At 40.3% G+C, this 18,978-nt stretch overlaps 1 protein-coding gene across 1 annotated transcript; it reads left to right on the forward strand.

Moving 5' to 3' along the window:
- Positions 1-636: 636 nt before the first annotated feature.
- On the forward strand, positions 637-2,838 carry LOC309491514 (zinc finger MYM-type protein 1-like; the record flags this gene model as incomplete). The annotated part of the gene is made up of 1 exon (XM_082190562.1): positions 637-2,838. The coding sequence occupies one exon, from the start codon at positions 637-639 to the stop codon at positions 2,836-2,838; it is 2,202 nt and encodes a 733-aa protein (XP_082046688.1).
- Positions 2,839-18,978: the final 16,140 nt, after the last annotated feature.

Below are 18,978 nucleotides of genomic sequence, written 5' to 3' on the forward strand. Positions count from 1 at the left end.
CTGGCGCTGCGAAGATCGCGAGTCGTCAACTTCATCTGTCTAGCCGACACTGACATAAAAAATAACTGTTTTATTAGTAAACAATTAAAATGTCTCCTGCTATATTTTACATAGGCCTATTTGCCTGTTCCTTACAAAACACTGACAGCAGGCGCGGATTTATGGGTGGGCCTGGGTGGGCACGTGCCCACCCAGATTGACCGGTGGCCCACCCAATCAGATTAATAAAAACTTTTTTTATTTTTTATTTTACTAATAACGAATTAATAAATAATTTCATTTTAATAGTTTCCTAATGACAATGACATTTATGTACAGTAGCTACGAAAAATAGCTACAAAATAAAAATATTATTTCGGCATTATCACGTGTCAGTCCAGTGACGCTCTCACGCAACACCGCGGGCGCGGGCGCGTTTAGAACCGAAAGTTTTCCGTAACCGTTTTTAGGTAGCAGCGGCAAACTAACAGAGCTATGGCTAAAAAACAGCTATCGTTGACACACTTTTTTAAAAAACCACGTCTAGATGACGATATACTTCTGGACCATCATGTCATACCTGAGGAGGAGGAGGATGGTCGTGAGACCGTGAGACACGGCTTATTTTCATCAAGTCATGCTAGCGTTAATGTTAGCATGAAGGCTGACACTGCATTCCATCGCCACAGACCGCCACCAGCATCCAAAGAGACAACCGCTACGCCATCGGATCTATCGGCATTGGAGGAACCTGCCACTCAGCCAAAGCTGTCAACATTTCCGGCTACGGTCATAAGTGGAAAACCACGCTCATTCAACAGCAACTGGTATGAGAAATTCAAATGGATTGAATACAGCAGAGAACGGGACGCAGTGTTTTGCAAGGCGTGTAAACATTTTCCGGAGACGCACACAGAGTTTGCTTTTATTAAAGATGGCTACAAGAACTGGAAGCGTCTCAGAGAAGCCTGCGACAAACATGAAGCAAGCAAGCCCCATGCTATGGCGTTAACGAAGCAAAAATCGTACATGGTCAGTCATGCACCGCAAAGCCGCGGGACAGTTTTGAACCAGCTGCACGGTGACACCCCGTCATTTGTGGAGCGAAACAGGGAGCATATTAAAGTTGTGTTGGACATTGCCATGTTATGTGCCAAGCTGGAAATACCACTCAGAGGCCACAGAGAAACCGAGGATGCACTTAATAAAGGTAATTTCTTAGAGCTCTTCAAGTTCATGTCAAAATATGCTCCAGAAATTGAAAATAGACTGAACGAGCTGCCCCGAAATGCCACATTCATGAGCCACCACATCCAGGATGAGCTGCTTGAAGCTGCAGCATCGATCCTACTCCGTAAAATAAAGACGGAACTGCATGGGCAATATTTTGCCATACTTGCGGATGAATATAAGGATTTAGCTAAACGTGAGCTGGTTGCAGTGTGTGTGCGATTCATACATGGAGGAATCATCAAAGAGCGGGCGGTTGGCTTTGTTGAGGCCGCAGATCTGTCAGCGCAAGGGATATCACAGAAAATCCTGGAGGTCCTTCAACCACTGGAACTGGATCCTGCTCTCTGCGTCGGTTTCTGTTTCGATGGAGCATCGGTCATGTCGGGGCACAAGGGAGGGGTACAGTTTATTTTGAAAGGAACATTTCCTAAAGCCATCTATGTGCATTGCAATTCTCATCGGCTAAACTTAGTGCTTTGCACCGCCGCTAAAGCGTCCGGACATGTGAGTACTTTTTTTGACACCGTGAATCAAATACACAGCTTCTTTACCGGAGCCCATCGGCACTCTTGTTTGATGGAGGTACAAAAGGAGATGCATCCCAACCGCCAGGTTATGGAGCTGGAGCGTTCGTGTGATACCAGATGGAGCTCAAAATCAGGGTCAGTGCATAAGATTTTGCAGTTGCTTGATGTACTGCTGGAGAGTCTGGCTGGATTTTCCGAAACTAGTGGACAAAGTAAAATCGAAGCAGACCAGCTGCTGCAACAGGTGCAAACGAAAAAGTTTGTTTTCATGCTTTTAACGTTTTGCAAACTGTTTGAAAACAGCGATTTTGCCACCAAGGGGCTGCAGAGTTCAACGCTATGTGTGACGGACTGTATTTCACTCATTGAAACACTTAAAGCTACATACGCAACTTTCCGAGAGGATTTGAAGGGTGACTTTGTTGAAGTGCTCAGACGGACAGAAGAGCTGATGGAAAAGCACGAGATAGCTAACTGGGACGTGGTTGCTTCTCGTGAACGCAAGCTGCCTTCAAAGTTTCATGACTCTGTTGTAACCACAACGCTGGGAAAGACCTCGGCTGTCAGAAGCAATGAGGATTTAAAGGCCCTGTGGAACTGCATCATTGACCGACAGATAACTGAGTTAAACTGCAGGTTTAAAGACGACACCTACGGTGTAATGAAAGCCTCTGCCTCTTTCGCACCTGGATCTGCCACTTTTGGAGTGAAAAACATTTTAAATGATCCGTGTGCTTTGTATGGCATTGACATTCCTGATGCTGAACATGCTGTATTCATCCAGCACATCAGACGGAAAATGGATAAGGAGAACTTCCCCACATTAATGGAAATACTGGATAGCTGCCCTGCCGACATTTTCCCCAACATCAATGGCTTGTTGAGGGCCATCATAACACTGCCTTTAACATCGTGCAGCGTCGAGAGACTTTTCTCCGCAACAAACAGGATCCAAACGCGCCTGAGGTCATCCATGCTGACTGGACGCCTGAACAACTTGGCACTTCTGTCCTTTGAAAGAGAACTTATTGACAGTTCGGATTATGATGACATAATCAACGTTTTCAACGCAAAGCCCAGAAGACTCCGCCTGGTTTAGAGCTCAGGTAGCGCTGTGTGTTTTTTTTATGCTGGCCCGCCGTGGCATTACTGCTGTTTCTGAAAGGATGCACTGAAAAAAATGATTAGTTGAATTTACTACATTTCTTATGGTAAGTGGTTCCACACAACTGATTTAGCTACATTTAAACAAATGCATTAAGTTGAACTTATTACATTTTAGTTCAACTTAATGCATTTGTTTTAATGTAGCTAAATCAATTGTGTGGAACCACTTACCATAAGAAATGTAGTAAATTCAACTAATCATTTTTTTCAGTGTGGTCTGATTCGAGTTATTTTTATTAATATTAAAAGCCTATTCATGTTCGGTTTGGGTGTAGCAACTCTTTTAACGTGTTTTATGAGACCTGTTGTTGTTTCTTATTTTATGTGTGGCGTAATCTACCTGTTATCTGTGTTATTCTGCCCACTTTTTGTGTGTTGTAATGTTTCACCGTCTCCTTTGGCGTTTGTTTACGTTTTGTGAATGTACTTCTGGCTCTGTGTCTCGAAATACAGCTGAGTATATTTCCTTAGCATGCCTGTTTGCCTTTCTTCTGTCATGAATCATTTTAAAACACAGAATCAGCTCGTTCTTTTTTCTGCACGGGTCGGCCACACGCTCTCCGTGCGCGCACTGACTTAACAGTGGTGCACACAACGCCACTGTTACACTGTTGCACTGTGAAGTGAAACACGACGGACCGCATCCGCGCGCAGTGTGAAAGCTCTAATACGGAGCCCGGGAATCAGGTGTGTATAATCTTAAAAAACTCGAGGCCCCTCCGTATATTCACCAGGCCCACCTATTAATGACGTTCTGTATCCGCCACTGACTGACAGTGGGGTTTTTGACGTTTTTTTTTTTTTTTTTTTTTTTTTTTGAGCAGCTGCGGCAAATTCTTTCGACACACACACACACACACACACACACACACACACACACAATATTACGTAACACTCTGCGCTTATGTTTTAAAAAGATAATTTAACATATAAATAACAATTTTTAAATAGCCCACTTAAAGTGTTTATTACAAATAAATGACTAAATGCTAAAAAATTATACATTTTAATGAACAAATATATGCGTTGCATTTACAATTCTGCAGCACCCCCACTTCCCGCGGCCCTGATGGGAGGTATGTTAAACCTGAGAAAGCAGAGTAAGTCAAGCCCGTTTCTGAAAGAGAGGTAACTTATACTCAGAGTCAGTTACCATGGTAACTTACTCTGTGAACCTAACCTGGCCGGGAGCAGGTTTTCTTCGGTAAACCCAGAGTTTTTTTCGGTCTCCTCCCCTTTTTTTAAAGAGGAAGTGGTGTTTAAACACCTCATTCATTCTTTCAGTACATTTTTATTAATAAAATTAATCTTTAATTAATAAATACAATATTGCTATTTTTACTGTTTTTTTTTTTTTTTCAATTTTTTAAATAAGATGAAGTCTATTAACTCCTTAACTGGCAACTGAATATACAGTAGTAGATTAGAGTTACATAATGTAGTTCTAAACAAATTCTACAGAATTAAACTGTGGCATTTACTGAAAATCACTGAACTCTGTTCATCTGTGCAACAGAAGTTGATGGACCGTCCTCCTGCTGTTCTTCCACTTTGGGGGCGGGGGGAGAGATAAGACTACCCATTTATACTTAGCTTTAAACTTAGATTCTACTCCACATAAAAATGTGAAAAAATCTGAATGTGTAGATTGTTTGATGTGACACATAACATTATCCCCATCGTCCTGTGAAGATGAGTACACTTTATAACACTATTTGTCATAATTTCTGGTGTATTGAGTAGGCTACTTACAACTGCCTGCAGGTTTTGTTGGGACAGGAGGCTCCAAAAGACAGATATTACCATCGGAATCTGTTGGGACCAACAAAAAACCCAACCCAAAGTAAAATAAATGGAAATATCAAAAATAGCCTATATAAGAAATAACACATATGTAAACCTCTTACATTTTATGAAGGCCCTTGGATCTTCGGGAGTGACTGGCTCTGAAGTCCCTCCAGGAATTCCCCCAGCCAAAAATGCTGCTGCACTGCTAGACACTGGGATGCTATTTAGTTATTTAATATGTCAAATATTTGTAATATTTGCTCAAACCTTACCTGATTGAATTATGTTCTTATATTTAATTTTCAGCTGCTGCCATGTTCTTTTAATACCTGCAGGATTGCACCCATGAAAATTAAAATTAGGTTGAATAACATACTGTTCTTCCAGTTTCACCTCTGATATTATAACAGTTGGGTAAGTTACTCTAAAATAGTTATTAATTACTAACTACAAATGACATCTTCAACCGTGTAATTAGATTCATGTAATAATGACTATCTTTAGAAAGTATTGGTCTACTTATTAATAAATCCCATATCAACCTCAACCACTTGAACAATACAAGGAGAGACAAGAAACTGCACTTTTAATGCTTTCAAATAAACAATATACAATTGCATGGATTATTCTTGAATTGACCAAAGTGTGTAGAGGGAGAAGGTTACATAAAAAATATACCTTTTAAAAATGTATGTTAAATATACAGAATTGTTCTATAGTCTAATGCAATTACATCAGATTTTACTTCAAATTACAGAAGAATTAAGAGTAATCCCTTTAATTAAATGACAGTATTTAGATGACTTGGTAATTAATTACACCCAACACTGTATAACTAATTAAAATGTAAACATACGCATTGACTCGAGCAACTATTTTCTCCCTAGCTAACTCTAGTTGTCCTTCGCTGCTGCAGCCGATATTTAAAAAATAATAATATGTCTTCTTACGCTTGCAGAAGCTGGTGAGAAATATGCAGACCTCTTTTTGTCTGGCGCTGTTACCATGGTGACTCATAATATCTGCACTCCATTGATAATGGCTTTTTATAGTGGTGGTGCACGCGCTTAACTCAGAGTCAGTCAACTCAGAGTTGATTGAACTAACTAATTTCCGCTGTTCTGTAACCGAAAACTCAGAGTTTCCCATCTCAGGGTAAGCCAACTCAGTTGAACCTCCTTTCTGAAACAGGCCCCAGGGGCCCGTTCTTCGTACGTCGCTAACTCAGTTAGCTGGATTTGATTGTTGGAGATTTGGCATGATCTTGGATTGTTTGGTTCTTCGACGCTCATCCTGGACTTGCTGTCATAGCAACAGGTGCCCAAGCTTAAACCTGCTCGGGAGCAGGCTTATTTCATGTTAACAGGATTAGATCCCGGCTTTATAAGCGGAGGTGATACGGGAAGTCTTTCGCAGCCATGTCTTGTCCGTTTTTACGACAAGAACCTGTCGCTGAAGGTGGTCTCACGCTGCACAATCCACTGCCGCTTTCTGAGCATGCAGCCTGACATCAAACAATTCACCATTTACCTTGGAGAAGCGAGTCCAGAATATATCAAATAATACAAAAAGTAATGTAATCAAAAAGTATGCAGTTGACTGATTAAAAATATCTTAGATGGTGTGTGACTCCATGTCCTACATCACAAATGTGGAAGCAAAATGGCCTGGTTCTGTGCATGACTCCAGGATTTTCAGAGAGTCACATTTATGCACATTATTTGAACGTGGTAAGGAAATATTTAATATCAAGCTCACTGTATTACATACATTTATTCTGAGCCTAACAAAACTGCATTTTTCCAGGTGCTTACGACGGGATCCTGCTTGGTGACAGGGGCTATACCTGCAGGCAGTATTTCATGACGCCATTCCCTGACCCAAACCCCGGACCACAAACCCGTTTCAATGCAGCTCTAGCCAGGACAAGGGCACGCATTGAAATGACCTTTGGGCAACTAAAGGAAAGATTTCAGTGTCTGAGGGTTGCACCTGACAGGGCCTGTGACATTATTGTTGCATGTGCCATACTCCACAATAGTGCCACCATCAGAAAGGAGAGGACCCCTGTGGTGGAGGTGCAGCCTGATGATGACCTCCAGCCAGTGCACTTGGACCAACCTAGTGGCAGAGCTGCACGGGACAGAATTGTGGAACACCATTTTTTTTTTTTTTTTTTAAAACAAAAACCTTCATTAAATGAATAGAAGACAAGACAACATGCTTAGTTCCTTGAGTTTTATTTCAATTATTCTTTGTCAAGAAAAGCCAATGATGGTCATCTTTTGCCTGCAATAAGATATATTGTTATCCAAGGTCAGCAATAGTACTCTGTGTGAAATAGTGTATTTAGCACTTACTCTGAAGTTCCTTTTGAAGCAACTCAATCTCTAGTGCCAGTTTTTTCTTCTTTAAGGTGTCAAGTTCTATTTCTCCCCTTCATTTTTCTGTTTTTTCAGGTCAAAATACTAAATTTTCTGTTGTAGATTCCGTTTATATACGGATATCACCCTGTGCCATGTTTGGATAAAAAGAATAAAAAAATAAAAAAGAACTGTCAACACAAGCCTCATGCAACAAAAATAAAAAGTACAAGTAGGTTACTACACTGCCCACCTCTGTATCACTTTGTGCAGTAGGCCTTTCCTCCTGCAACTCATATTGCAGTCAGAAATAATATGTACACAAGTTACTATAAATGAAGTAAAGTTATTTATGCACTTACAAGTACTTCCTCCAAAGGACAGTCATCTGAGAGGGTTTCTTCACTGTCCTGTGCAATGGAAACAAATGGGCATTACAAAGTGTTGCACTTTCTTCCCTTTTGATGTAAAGTTAGAAAAAGTCCACTTACTGCACATATTTCAGCCACTACTTTCTTGGGAACAGGTACAAGTGTTGGTGTATTATGTAAAACTGCACAAAAGAGGAAACACAATGGCATTACAATGAACTACACTATATGAACAAATGTGATCAGTAACTCATGGCAAAATATTCTTACATTAAGTTCAGCAGTTTTCACCTTCACAAGTCAAAGCAATTGATCACTACTCAATATTTAACAGCTGAAATTACTGTACCAGCCATTTGGATTATATAGGCCTACTTAATTTAATGCGGCAAAAAAAAAAGATATATTTTACAGTGTAGCAAGATCATTTAAAGCTCATTTACCAGTAATGAAGGTGTTGCTGCTACTGGTTCCTGGCTGTTGGTCTGAGGAAGAGCTGCCCCCAGGGATGCCCTCCACAATGGGTCGGTTCACATTTAACCCCAGGGCCAGCTCTACTGCTGGGGTATAATGTGGTATAATGTGAGGGAGCAGGACCACCACCTGTTTGTTTTTTTTCAGCTCAGCCTTTTTCTTGGTTGCTGTTATAAACAGACAAACACATTTAACGGTGCTTTTCTTTTGTAAAAGAGACAAAGAACAGTAGAAGTAGAAAAGATTACCATTTTGAAGAATATTCTTGTACTTCCCTTTTACTTGTTCCCATGTTCTAGTGCAGTGTTCTTCAACCCTGCTCCCGGAGGACCCCCAACACTGCTGGTTTTCTTTGTCTCCCTAATCAAACACACCGGATTCAATTCATCAACTCATTATCACATGGGTTAATGAGCTGATGAGTTGAATCAGGTGTGTTTGATTAGGGAGACAAAGAAAACGTGCAGTGTTGGGGGTCCTCCAGGAGCAGGGTTGAAGAACACTGTTCTAGTGGGTCCTGAGGTGGCTCTGACATTAAGCAATTATGAAATGATTAAAATACAAGAATATACACTGTAATAAGTGATATAACCATAACATGGAACACTTACGCATTTCATTTGTCTGCTACTTTTTGCCAGCCCTCTCTCCTGGTTCCCTGGCGTTTTAATTAAGGTTTCATATTCTGCATAACCTTCAATAACTCTTGCTCTGCTGCGGAGAAAAACTGTGCGCGCTCTTTGGCCATGGTGAGCAGCCAATAGCAGCGTTGCTGATCAATGTTTCTACTATCGATACATATCCCCTTTTAAACCAGCGCATGAACGCGCAGTTATCTCAGATAACTCAATCCAGCTCTACTAATCATAACTGGCAGGTGTGTTCGAAGAAACGAATTAGTCAGATCATGATTAGGCCGATGATATCACCTTGGATGTCTCATAATTTGATCTTGGATGTTTCAAGCAACGTACGAAGAACGGGCCCCAGTTGCTATGACAGCAAGTCCAGGATGAGCGTCGAAGAACTCAGTTAGCTGGATTTGATTGTTTGGGTCTTCGACGCTCATCCTGGACTTGCTGTCATAGCAACTGGGGCCCGTTCTTCGTACGTTGCTTAAAACATCTGAGATCAAACGAGACATCCAAGATGATATCATCGTGCTAATCATGATCTGACTAATTTGGTTCTTCGAACACACCTGCCGGATATGATTAGTATAGCTGGATTGAGTTAGTGAGATAATTGCGCGTTCACGCTCTGGTTTAAAAGGGGATATGTATCGATAGTAGAAACATTGATCAGCAACGCTGCTATTGGCTGCTCACCATGGCCAAAGAGCGCGCTCAGTTTTTCAACGCAGCAGAGCAGGAATTTTTACTGGAAGGGTATGCAGAGTTTGAAAAATATAATTAAAACGCCAGGGAACACTGGGAATCAAAGTGTGCAAAAGCCAGGACTCGAGAGGGCTGGCAAAAAGTAACAGACAAATTAAATGCGTAAGTGTTCCATGTTATGGTTATATCACTTATTACAGTATATATTCTTGTATTTTAATAATTTCATAATTGCTTAATGTCAGAGCCACCTCAGGACCCACTAGAACATGGGAACAAGTAAAAGTGAAGTACAAGAATATTCTTCAAACTGGTAATCTTTTCTACTTCTACTGATTAGTCTCTTTTAGCAAAGACATTTTAAATGATGTGTCTGTTTGTCTGTTTATGGTTATCTGCAACCAAGGAAAAGGCGGAGCAGAAAAAAACAGGTGGTGGTCCTGCACCCCCACGTTATACCCCGGCAGAAGAGCTGGCCCTTGGGCTAAATGAGAACCGACCCATTGTGGAGGGCATTCCTGGGGGCAGCTCTTCCTTAAGGCCTATTTATACTTCTGCGTCGGACCTACGCCGGAGCCTCTACGCTGTAGGCAACGCGTTGGTTTTAATTTATACTTCTGCGTCGTTGTCCGCGTTGACGCGCAATTACTCATGCAGAGGGACCATGTGAAACCCGAGGGAGGGGTTCTAGCAGACCAATCACAGCGCTTGCGTCCGCGTAGAATTGACGCGTTGTTACATTTTTGGAGAGGTGCGCATCAGGGTACGCCAAAGGGTACGCGCGCTAAGCACAGCCTACGACGTAGCTACGGCGTAAGTTCGACGCAGAAGTATAAATAGGCCTTTAGACCTAAAGCCAGGGACCAGTAACAGCAACACCTTAATTACAGGTAAATGAGTTTTAAATCATCTTGCTACACTGTAAATAATTTGTTGCTGCATTAAATTAAGTATGTCTATAATCCAAATGGCTGGTACAGTATCAGCTCCGCTTATGAAGCCGGGATCTAATCCTGTTAACATGAAATAAGCTTGCGCACCTGTTGCTATGACAGCAAGTCCAGGAGGAGCGTCGAAGAACCAAACAATCCCAGATCATGCCAAATCGCCAATAATCAAATCCAGCTAACTGAGTTAGCGACGTACGAAGAACGGGCCCCAGGTGCGCAAGCTTAAACCTGCTCGGGAGCAGGCTTATTTCATGTTAACAGGATTAGACTGCGGCTTCATAAGCGGAGCTGATACGGGAAGTCCAGCGCTTATGAAGCCGGGATCTAATCCTGTTAACATGAAATAAGCTTGCGCACCTGTTGCTATGACAGCAAGTCCAGGATGAGCGTCGAAGAACCAAACAATCCCAGATCATGCCAAATCGCCAATAATCAAATCCAGCTAACTGAGTTAGCGACGTACGAAGAACGGGCCCTGAGGTACGAAGAACTGAGATTTTGCGTTACAATAGTGCACTTTCTGAGATATATATTTTTTCTCGTGACTGGTGAGATTGTCGTTTACATGATTCATTTGTTGGAAACGCACACTTATTTTCGACTTGTCGGAGTCGGGCTTTAACAACAGCACAAACTGTTTGCATTGCCTTAAAGCTGCCGTCGGCAAGTCTGGCAGATTGGGTCGATGAGCCAAAATTTTGAATGTTTACAACTCTCATGCCCCTCCCCACTACCAGCGAGCACCCTCCCATCGAGGTCGTGCTCGTCAGTGCGTCACTGTGCGTGTGTACCTGATTTTCTGTGAACGCGTCCGTCTCTTCAGCATCTATCAACACCATGGACTCGGAGGTAGGCTGCCCTGGCTAATCTAGCCATAGATAGCAATAACCGAGGAATTGGAAGCTTGTTAGTAGATTTTCTCTACGCCATCACGCTTCATGCAATCTCCAGGCGAACTTCAGGCGTGGCGTGTGCATGTGATATTAACATGTGCGAGTGAGGGGGATCTGTGGCGTGTGCACGACCTGTGATTGACAGTCAGATCTCACACCCCCCTGCGCTGATTGGACCTGATGAAGCGGGAGCGCTGGATTTTTGGAAAACAAATAACACGCTCCAGGTGGAGTTAGAAGCTCGGGTTTTTTTCTAAAACCACCTTATTTATGTTGTTCTGTCGGATTATAGTGTCGATTACACTGAATATGATCAAAAAAATGTTGCCGACGGCAGCTTTAAGATTATTTGCGAGTGGCTCTTTCCTTTACACTATTGGAGATGCGGAGAACTTGATGGAAAGTGCTGTCTGTCGTGTCATTCGGAGTTTACCTGGCGCTTTTAGGTTTAAAAAAACAGTTTTAGGTTTTTTTGTGGCATTTCCAAGCCACTTAAAGGAGCTGTATGTAGTTTTCAGCGGCCTCTAGCGGTGATGTTTCAGATTGCAACCAATAAGTTGACAAGCGCGTGCTCTTGCGCGTGCTCGAATTTATGAGCGAGCACTGTGGAATACCGGCCAGACTGAGACGCGTCACGCAACACACCAGAGAGAGCATCCCACAACATGCTAGAAACTCAGGTAAACTCCCACTGCAACGTTACAATAATAGGCTACTTTTATCAGCTTGACGTTGAACTAATGCTCCATGCTCGTCCCATGATAAGAATGGAACCCTATCAACCGTGCCGAATTTTGCCACTGCAAGCACTACTTCACATTTTCTTCAGGAAATGTATACATTCTAGGTTTGTAGATAAGGTCTCTCCATGATTCAAACGCCCTGCCGATGTTGATCCGTGTTTTTTCACCCGAAGTTCATCCGATTCACGTCTGGCCTTTAATACGAGCTTCAGCAGAAAGAAAAAAACGTTTTATTGGTTTTTTTAATCAATAAGTGGAGTTTGTGTTGGAGTCTGTGTTGTGCTGGGAGCAGGTCGTTTCTTAGTGTTATCAGACATGTCATAAGTTGCATAAGTCATAAGTCCATGTCATAAGTTGCAGTGTCGTCGCTGTTGAGTGCAAAATCAGTAGGCTAGACGAGGCGAGAGGCTCGGGAGCGCTCCGCGCATGCAGGTGACGTCACTGGATTTCGCGGTAAATCCGACCCGGCACCTTCACATAAACATAAGAATACTTGCTTTCAGAGGTAATAGCAAAACCCGAAAAGTGGATCATTTTAATGTGATACTACATACAGCACCTTTAAGACCCAATGTTGTAAAGCAGTTTTTTTTTTAAGCAGTTTTTTTTTAGGCTATCATAATTTTTTATGAAGATCATGCATTCATGACCATGCCGATTACAGTATATGTTACTCAGGCTTCACTAACGTGATTGGTACCATAGACTATAGGCTAGACCAGGGGTCGGCAACCTAAGGCACGCGTGCCAAATGCGACTCTGATACTTTCCAGACAAGTTACATACTCTCCTGTCACTTGTTTCAAGAGCTTCACTTGGTCAAAAACCAAGTGATAACCTGTACAATGTAAAATTGTCAACATCAAATTATGTACTACATATTACAGCATTGTTTCAATACAAGACATACCAATGGACTCGTGCAGCTTTCTGTCTTCTTTGGGCACCAGATGTTCCTTCCTCACCCGAAACAAAGGACTTATTCGATTAGCTTGCGTTGATATAAGGACTGGTCTTCCTTCTCTGCTGTAAAACAAGAAAGTCTCGACTTACTCTATGTGCAATTACTATTGTTCTTGAAACATAAATTAAGACAGTTATAAATAAGTTATTATTTGTATAGCGCTTTTCACAATACAGATTGTATCAAAGCAGCTTCACAGTATTAAATTAAAATAATACAACAATGTTTGTTTCAAGAGGAATTTATTGATTGATAAAATTAAATTAAATATCCCCAAAATATCCCCAACTGAGCAAGGCAAAGGCAACAGTGGCAAGGAACCGAAAAACTCCATCAAGTGACCTAATGGTGTCCTAAAACTCCATCAGGTGACCTAATGGAGAAAAAAAACCTTGGGAGAACCCAGGCTCAGTCGGGGGCCAGTTCTCCTCTGGCATTTATGAGCTACAGGCCGGATTGTAGTTTGAACTGTAGGATTATATGAATGCCTGGCTGAAGAGATGCGACTTTAATCTAGTTTTAAACTGGGAGAGCGAGTCTGAGCAACGAACAGTATCAGGAAGACTATTCCAGAGTTTTGGAGCCAAATGTGAAAATGCTCTCCCTCCTTTGGTGGTTCTGGATATCCTAGGTATGACCAAAAGCCTTGAATTTAGTGATCTTAAAGAGCGCGATGGATTATAGGGGCGATAGAAGATCCGTTAAATAGACTGGAGCTAAGCCGTTTAGAGCTTTATAAGTCAGTAGCAATACCTTATAATTAATACGGAACTTTATAGGTAACCAATGCAGTGATGATAAAATCGCTGTTATATGATCATATTTTCTTGATCTCGTAAGAACTCTAGCGGCGGCGATTCAGGAGAGAGCATTTGATGAGTAAATACCGATTTCAATATTCTAGAAACTTTACCTGGGAAGGGCTGATCCCGGCAAGATTCGCTGCGACTCACTAGTAGCTCTTGTGAGGGTTGGCTCTTAAAAGAGCTGTTGAGTTTGATATTGTAGAGCTTTAAAAAAAAAAAAAGGACCAAGTAATCCTGCAAGACGGAAAGGAAGGTAATTTTAATACATTACTTGCAAATAGTCAGTTTATGTATAACTGTAGGATATTTTTTTCTGTAAAGAGTGTTGAATAATTAAATTTTAAAAGCATTTTTATATTATAAGTTCACTGATATGTGGGGGCATTTCTATGAATAAAAGTACGTCTTTAATAGCAAGCAATAATCATGTGAAAATGATTTACATGCAAACGGGACAGTTATCAGCAGTGTAACTGGTCTGATTATGACAAAATAATCGAGTATCTGATGTCATGTGACAAGTAAGATAAGCTTTTCCACCCCTGCAAACAGAGGTAGGTTATGAGGTGTGGAGAGACGTCATGTATCACTGGAACATAAACAGACGGGGACCAATTTGTAATAATTGTAATTAGTGGTGCACGATATATCGGCCGCCGATATAATATCGGCCGATATGGTCATTTTTTTACACATCGGTATCGTTCCGATGTCAAAATATGGCCGATGTGAACAGGCCGACATTTGACGTGTGAAGTTGAAGATGAAGTTGACGATGCTGACTCGATCTTAGCAGTAGTGAATGTGCCTGAGATAAATACACATTTCATACAGATGACATAAGCAGAGAACAGTCTGTTTTCTTTCGTTTTGAATTGTTCTGTTTAAAAATAGACATTTCAAGCTTTCTATATATGTCTCCGGTCTGTGAGGCAGGTAGATTTCGGTTCATTGATGAGACGCGCTCCAGGTTCACGCGCCCTCGCCTCCGTGTCCTGATTAAATATTTTCTACTATATTTACTTCTTATTTAATTCAATCCAGGCAATTGGTTGATGAAACATTTATCAAAATTAAGATACAATTAATACAAAACGAAATTAAATTTAAAGACAGGCTTTTTGTGCTTTCTGTTTGAGGTCTCTGTGAAAGTTTTAAAGCAGTCTTAGTGGCGCTTTCAGAGCGCTCAAGTCAACTGTCCCGTCCGTAACATTGTTAACGCAGTCCAGTGCGACTTATGTTTTTTTCCTCTTCATGACACATTTTTGACTGATCGTTTTTTGACTCGTAGATATTTGAATATATTGCTTGATATTTGATACCCGTTCGAATTAGATTTTTCTCAAAAGTGACAGCACGTGTGATTTGTGGATTACTGATAAGCGCGAGTGGAGAAACAGGCGTTTATTGATTCATTCTCAGTGTTGAGAAACGTATAGCCTTCATGTGTTACGTTATTGTATTAATAATAACTAAAGTAGCCTACCTAATTATGTTACATATTTATTTTGTATGAAAACTAGCGCGTTCGTTACTTGTGGATTAAAAAGTAGGCTACCGTTGTATCAGTGCTGCGCGAGCTCTCTCTCTCACAAACACGGACGCGTGCACACACAGAGAGAGAAGATAATTGTAAAATGAAAAATTGACGGGCTAAGTTTAAATTTTGTTCTTGCTTGTTTTTTTTCTGTCAAAATATCAGAAAGTATTTTGTATTATCCATCCGTGTTTTTAAAATTCGTTAAATGACGGACGTTTTACTGTTAACACAGCCCATGTCGGATTGGTCTTATAGCCTAGGCTACTTGTTATTATTTTAAGAATGATTCGTTATGCTATTATTGGACTCCTGTCTATTCATTGTCAACTGTTTTCTATAAATATGTTTGTATTGGCTAACATTTATTCAGTTAATGAGTGTCCTGTTTAAAATGTGCAATGTTCAAACGCAAAGACAGCACGTCACAAATAGAAGCCCTTTTCCCTGTGGTATTTTTTAGTATCATATCGAGGGCTTGGAACCAGAGGGGCGTAAGTGGCATTTTGGGCGAAAATGAGTTCTATATATCAAATTAAAGGTCTTGATGAGCTCTATCTAGTTGTGCCAAAAAGACGCATCAGAAATCAACTTGTATTGAATAAAGCAACAAAACAACAAAGACCTAACACAAAAGTTTGAGCATTGTTTGGAGCCAGAGGGGCGTATGTCCACTTACGCCCTTCTGGCTCTAAAAAATACATGTATGGCCTACACATTGTTTGGAACCAGAGGGGCGCAAGTGGCATTTGACAAACTTTACAGGAGAGCCAAAACAAAATTTTGACCACGCTTCAATCAACTGTATTTATTAACCTTCAACCACAACATTGCAACCACATACATACTTATATGAGTAAGTTCTTAAGTGAACATATTATGGAATATTAACACGATGAACATATTCTAAAACCTTGCAAAATCTTGAAAATATGGCAAAAACATCAAATACGCCTTTTTGGCACCAAACATTTCCAATTCCTCTAAAGAAAAATAGGGCGTATCTGCTGATCAATGCAGAAATGATTGGTCAAAACATTGGTTAAAAACACTCTAACTTCATAACTTTTCATTTTATTTAAAATACTGTATACATAGTCATTTAATTTGATCATTTCTAACCGTTTAATTTCAATTCTCATTTATGAGTTCACATTCATGTCAAACAGTTTAACATTTAATTTCAAACAGTTTAACATTTAAGTTCACACAGTTTAATTTCTCTTGTTTATTACACATTTCACTTTTTAGTTCACTTTAGTTGAACTAAAAAGTTCACTCACTGCCCACTGTCAGAGTGTTATAGAACTCTGCATAACAGTGAGGAATACTCCCATTGGTGCACAGGGTGAGTAGGTCTTTTTTCTTTAAGGCACTGATCACTGGAGGATTTTCATACAATGAGCTGGGGTGTGTGGTTCTGGTGCCTCTGGTGCCTCTTGTTGCCTGTTGTGCCACCGTCAGTTTTCGGAAGGTTGGGGCGGTGAAATCATACTTGAAGAAGATTGTTTTTGGTTCATCTTTCGTGTAGCGGAACCATTTAATCTTCTGCCAATGAACTGATTGTCCCTCCTCATCTTTTGTTCTGTTTTTGAGTATGTGGTTGGAGAGGGACTTGAAGTACAGAAAGTCCTTGTGTCCAAGTTCATGTACACTATGGGTCGTTCTTTCTTTCCATTCTCACAAGTGTGTAGTAGCCATCATGGATGGCTACTAGACATGGAGTGTGATAGTGTGCATGCTGCAGTGGAAACTGCAAGAAGAAAAGTTTCTATTTACTCCCATTTCTATTTACTCCCATACTTCTATTTACTGATGGCTACTACACACTTGTGAGAATGGCAAGAAGGAACGACCCATACAGTGTACATGAACTTGAACACAAGGACTTTCTGGACTTCAAGTCCCTCTCCAACCACATACTCAAAAACAGAACAAAAGATGAGGAGGGACAATCAGTTCATTGGCAGAAGATTAAATGGTTCCGCTACACGAAAGATGAACCAAAAACAATCTTCTTCAAGTATGATTTCACCGCCCCAACCTTCCGAAAACTGACGGTGGCACAACAGGCAACAAGAGGCACCAGAACCACACACCCCAGCTCATTGTATGAAAATCCTCCAGTGATCAGTGCCTTAAAGAAAAAAGACCTACTCACCCTGTGCACCAATGGGAGTATTCCTCACTGTTATGCAGAGTTCTATAACACTCTGACAGTGGGCAGTGAGTGAACTTTTTAGTTCAACTAAAGTGAACTAAAAAGTGAAATGTGTAATAAACAAGAGAAATTAAACTGTTTGAAATTAAATGTTAAACTGTTTGACATGAATGTGAACTCATAAATGAGAATTGAAATTAAACGGTTAGAAATGAAATGTTAAACAGTTTGAAATGATGAAATGACTATGTATGCAGTATTTTAAATCAAATGAAAAGTTATGAAGTTAGAGTGTTTTTAACCAATGTTTTGACCAATCATTTCTGCATTGATCAGCAGATACGCCCTATTTTTCTTTAGACGAATTGGAAATGTTTGGTGCCAAAAAGGCGTATTTGATGTTTTTGCCATATTTTCAAGATTTTGCAAGGTTTTAGAATATGTTCATCGTGTTAATATTCCATAATATGTTCACTTAAGAACTTACTCATATAAGTATGTATGTGGTTGCAATGTTGTGGTTGAAGGTTAATAAATACAGTTGATTGAAGTGTGGTCAAAATTTTGTTTTGGCTCTCCTGTAAAGTTTGTCAAATGCCACTTACGCCCCTCTGGTTCCAAGCCCTCGATATTTGGATATTGGAATAATAAATAAAGTAGCCTATCTTAATTTTACACAATGTTCCTGTTTTTTGTGTGGTTTTTTTTACTGTTTTCTAAGGGTTTCTTAATTTTAGACAAGTTGACCAGCACACATTACTGTATATGCAATGCAGTATAATGCATGTGTGTCGTATGTGACATATTTTGCACACAGGTAAAGGTGCCCAATATCAGTCATTTCTAAAGTAAAAAAAAAGTGTTTTGGAAAATAGCTCTTTATTTGATAATCATTAAAATTTGTTTTCTATACAGAGATATCGACATCGGCAAATATCGGTATCGGCCATAACAGCAATATTAATATCGGTTATCGGTATCGGCCTCAATTTTCACATCGGTGCATCACTAATTGTAATCAATACAATGCAATTAATATCAACTTTCTGACAGTGTGTGTACGAGTATACAAATATGTACGAGTATCGTATACGAATTTGACAACTTGTTAAATCTTGTGAATTATTAAGACTTTCAGACTATCTTCGTACTGATTGGGCTATGGGTTTTGCGAGAAAAGGTTTAAGAAACAACAAATGCTTGATAAAATGTTTGATTTAGGGTTCGAACCAACACATGTATATACCATTGCGAATATTTGCCTTTGCAGCTGTCGGTCTCCTCCGTTTACTTGTCCTCAAACAATAATAGTCCGAAAGGTCCTTTTGGTCTTTTCAGCTGAAAAAAGAGAAAATAAAATATCATTATGTTGTTTTACATCATTCCTGTGGTAAAAGCATGGTAAGCGTTGTGGTTAATGTGCATTTACAATAAGTATCACATTAAAACTCCCAATACAGTGTGGTAAAAGCATGGTAAGTTTTGTGATTACTGTCTTTTTACTACACTTACCACAGTAAAACTAATGTTAATGTGGTAAAAGCATGGTAAGTGTTGTTTGTACTGTGCTTCTACTACAAATACAACTTTGGAACTAATTGTACTACTTTTAATCTGATATGAATATGATTAACTGATTTAAGGTCTTTAGGCCTATGCTCACAGGCAGTGTAACTTAATCACCC

This window comes from Leuciscus leuciscus (assembly GCF_965113295.1).
Source record: "Leuciscus leuciscus genome assembly, contig: HAP1_SCAFFOLD_300, whole genome shotgun sequence".
In the NCBI taxonomy this organism is placed as follows: Eukaryota; Metazoa; Chordata; class Actinopteri; order Cypriniformes; family Leuciscidae; genus Leuciscus; species Leuciscus leuciscus.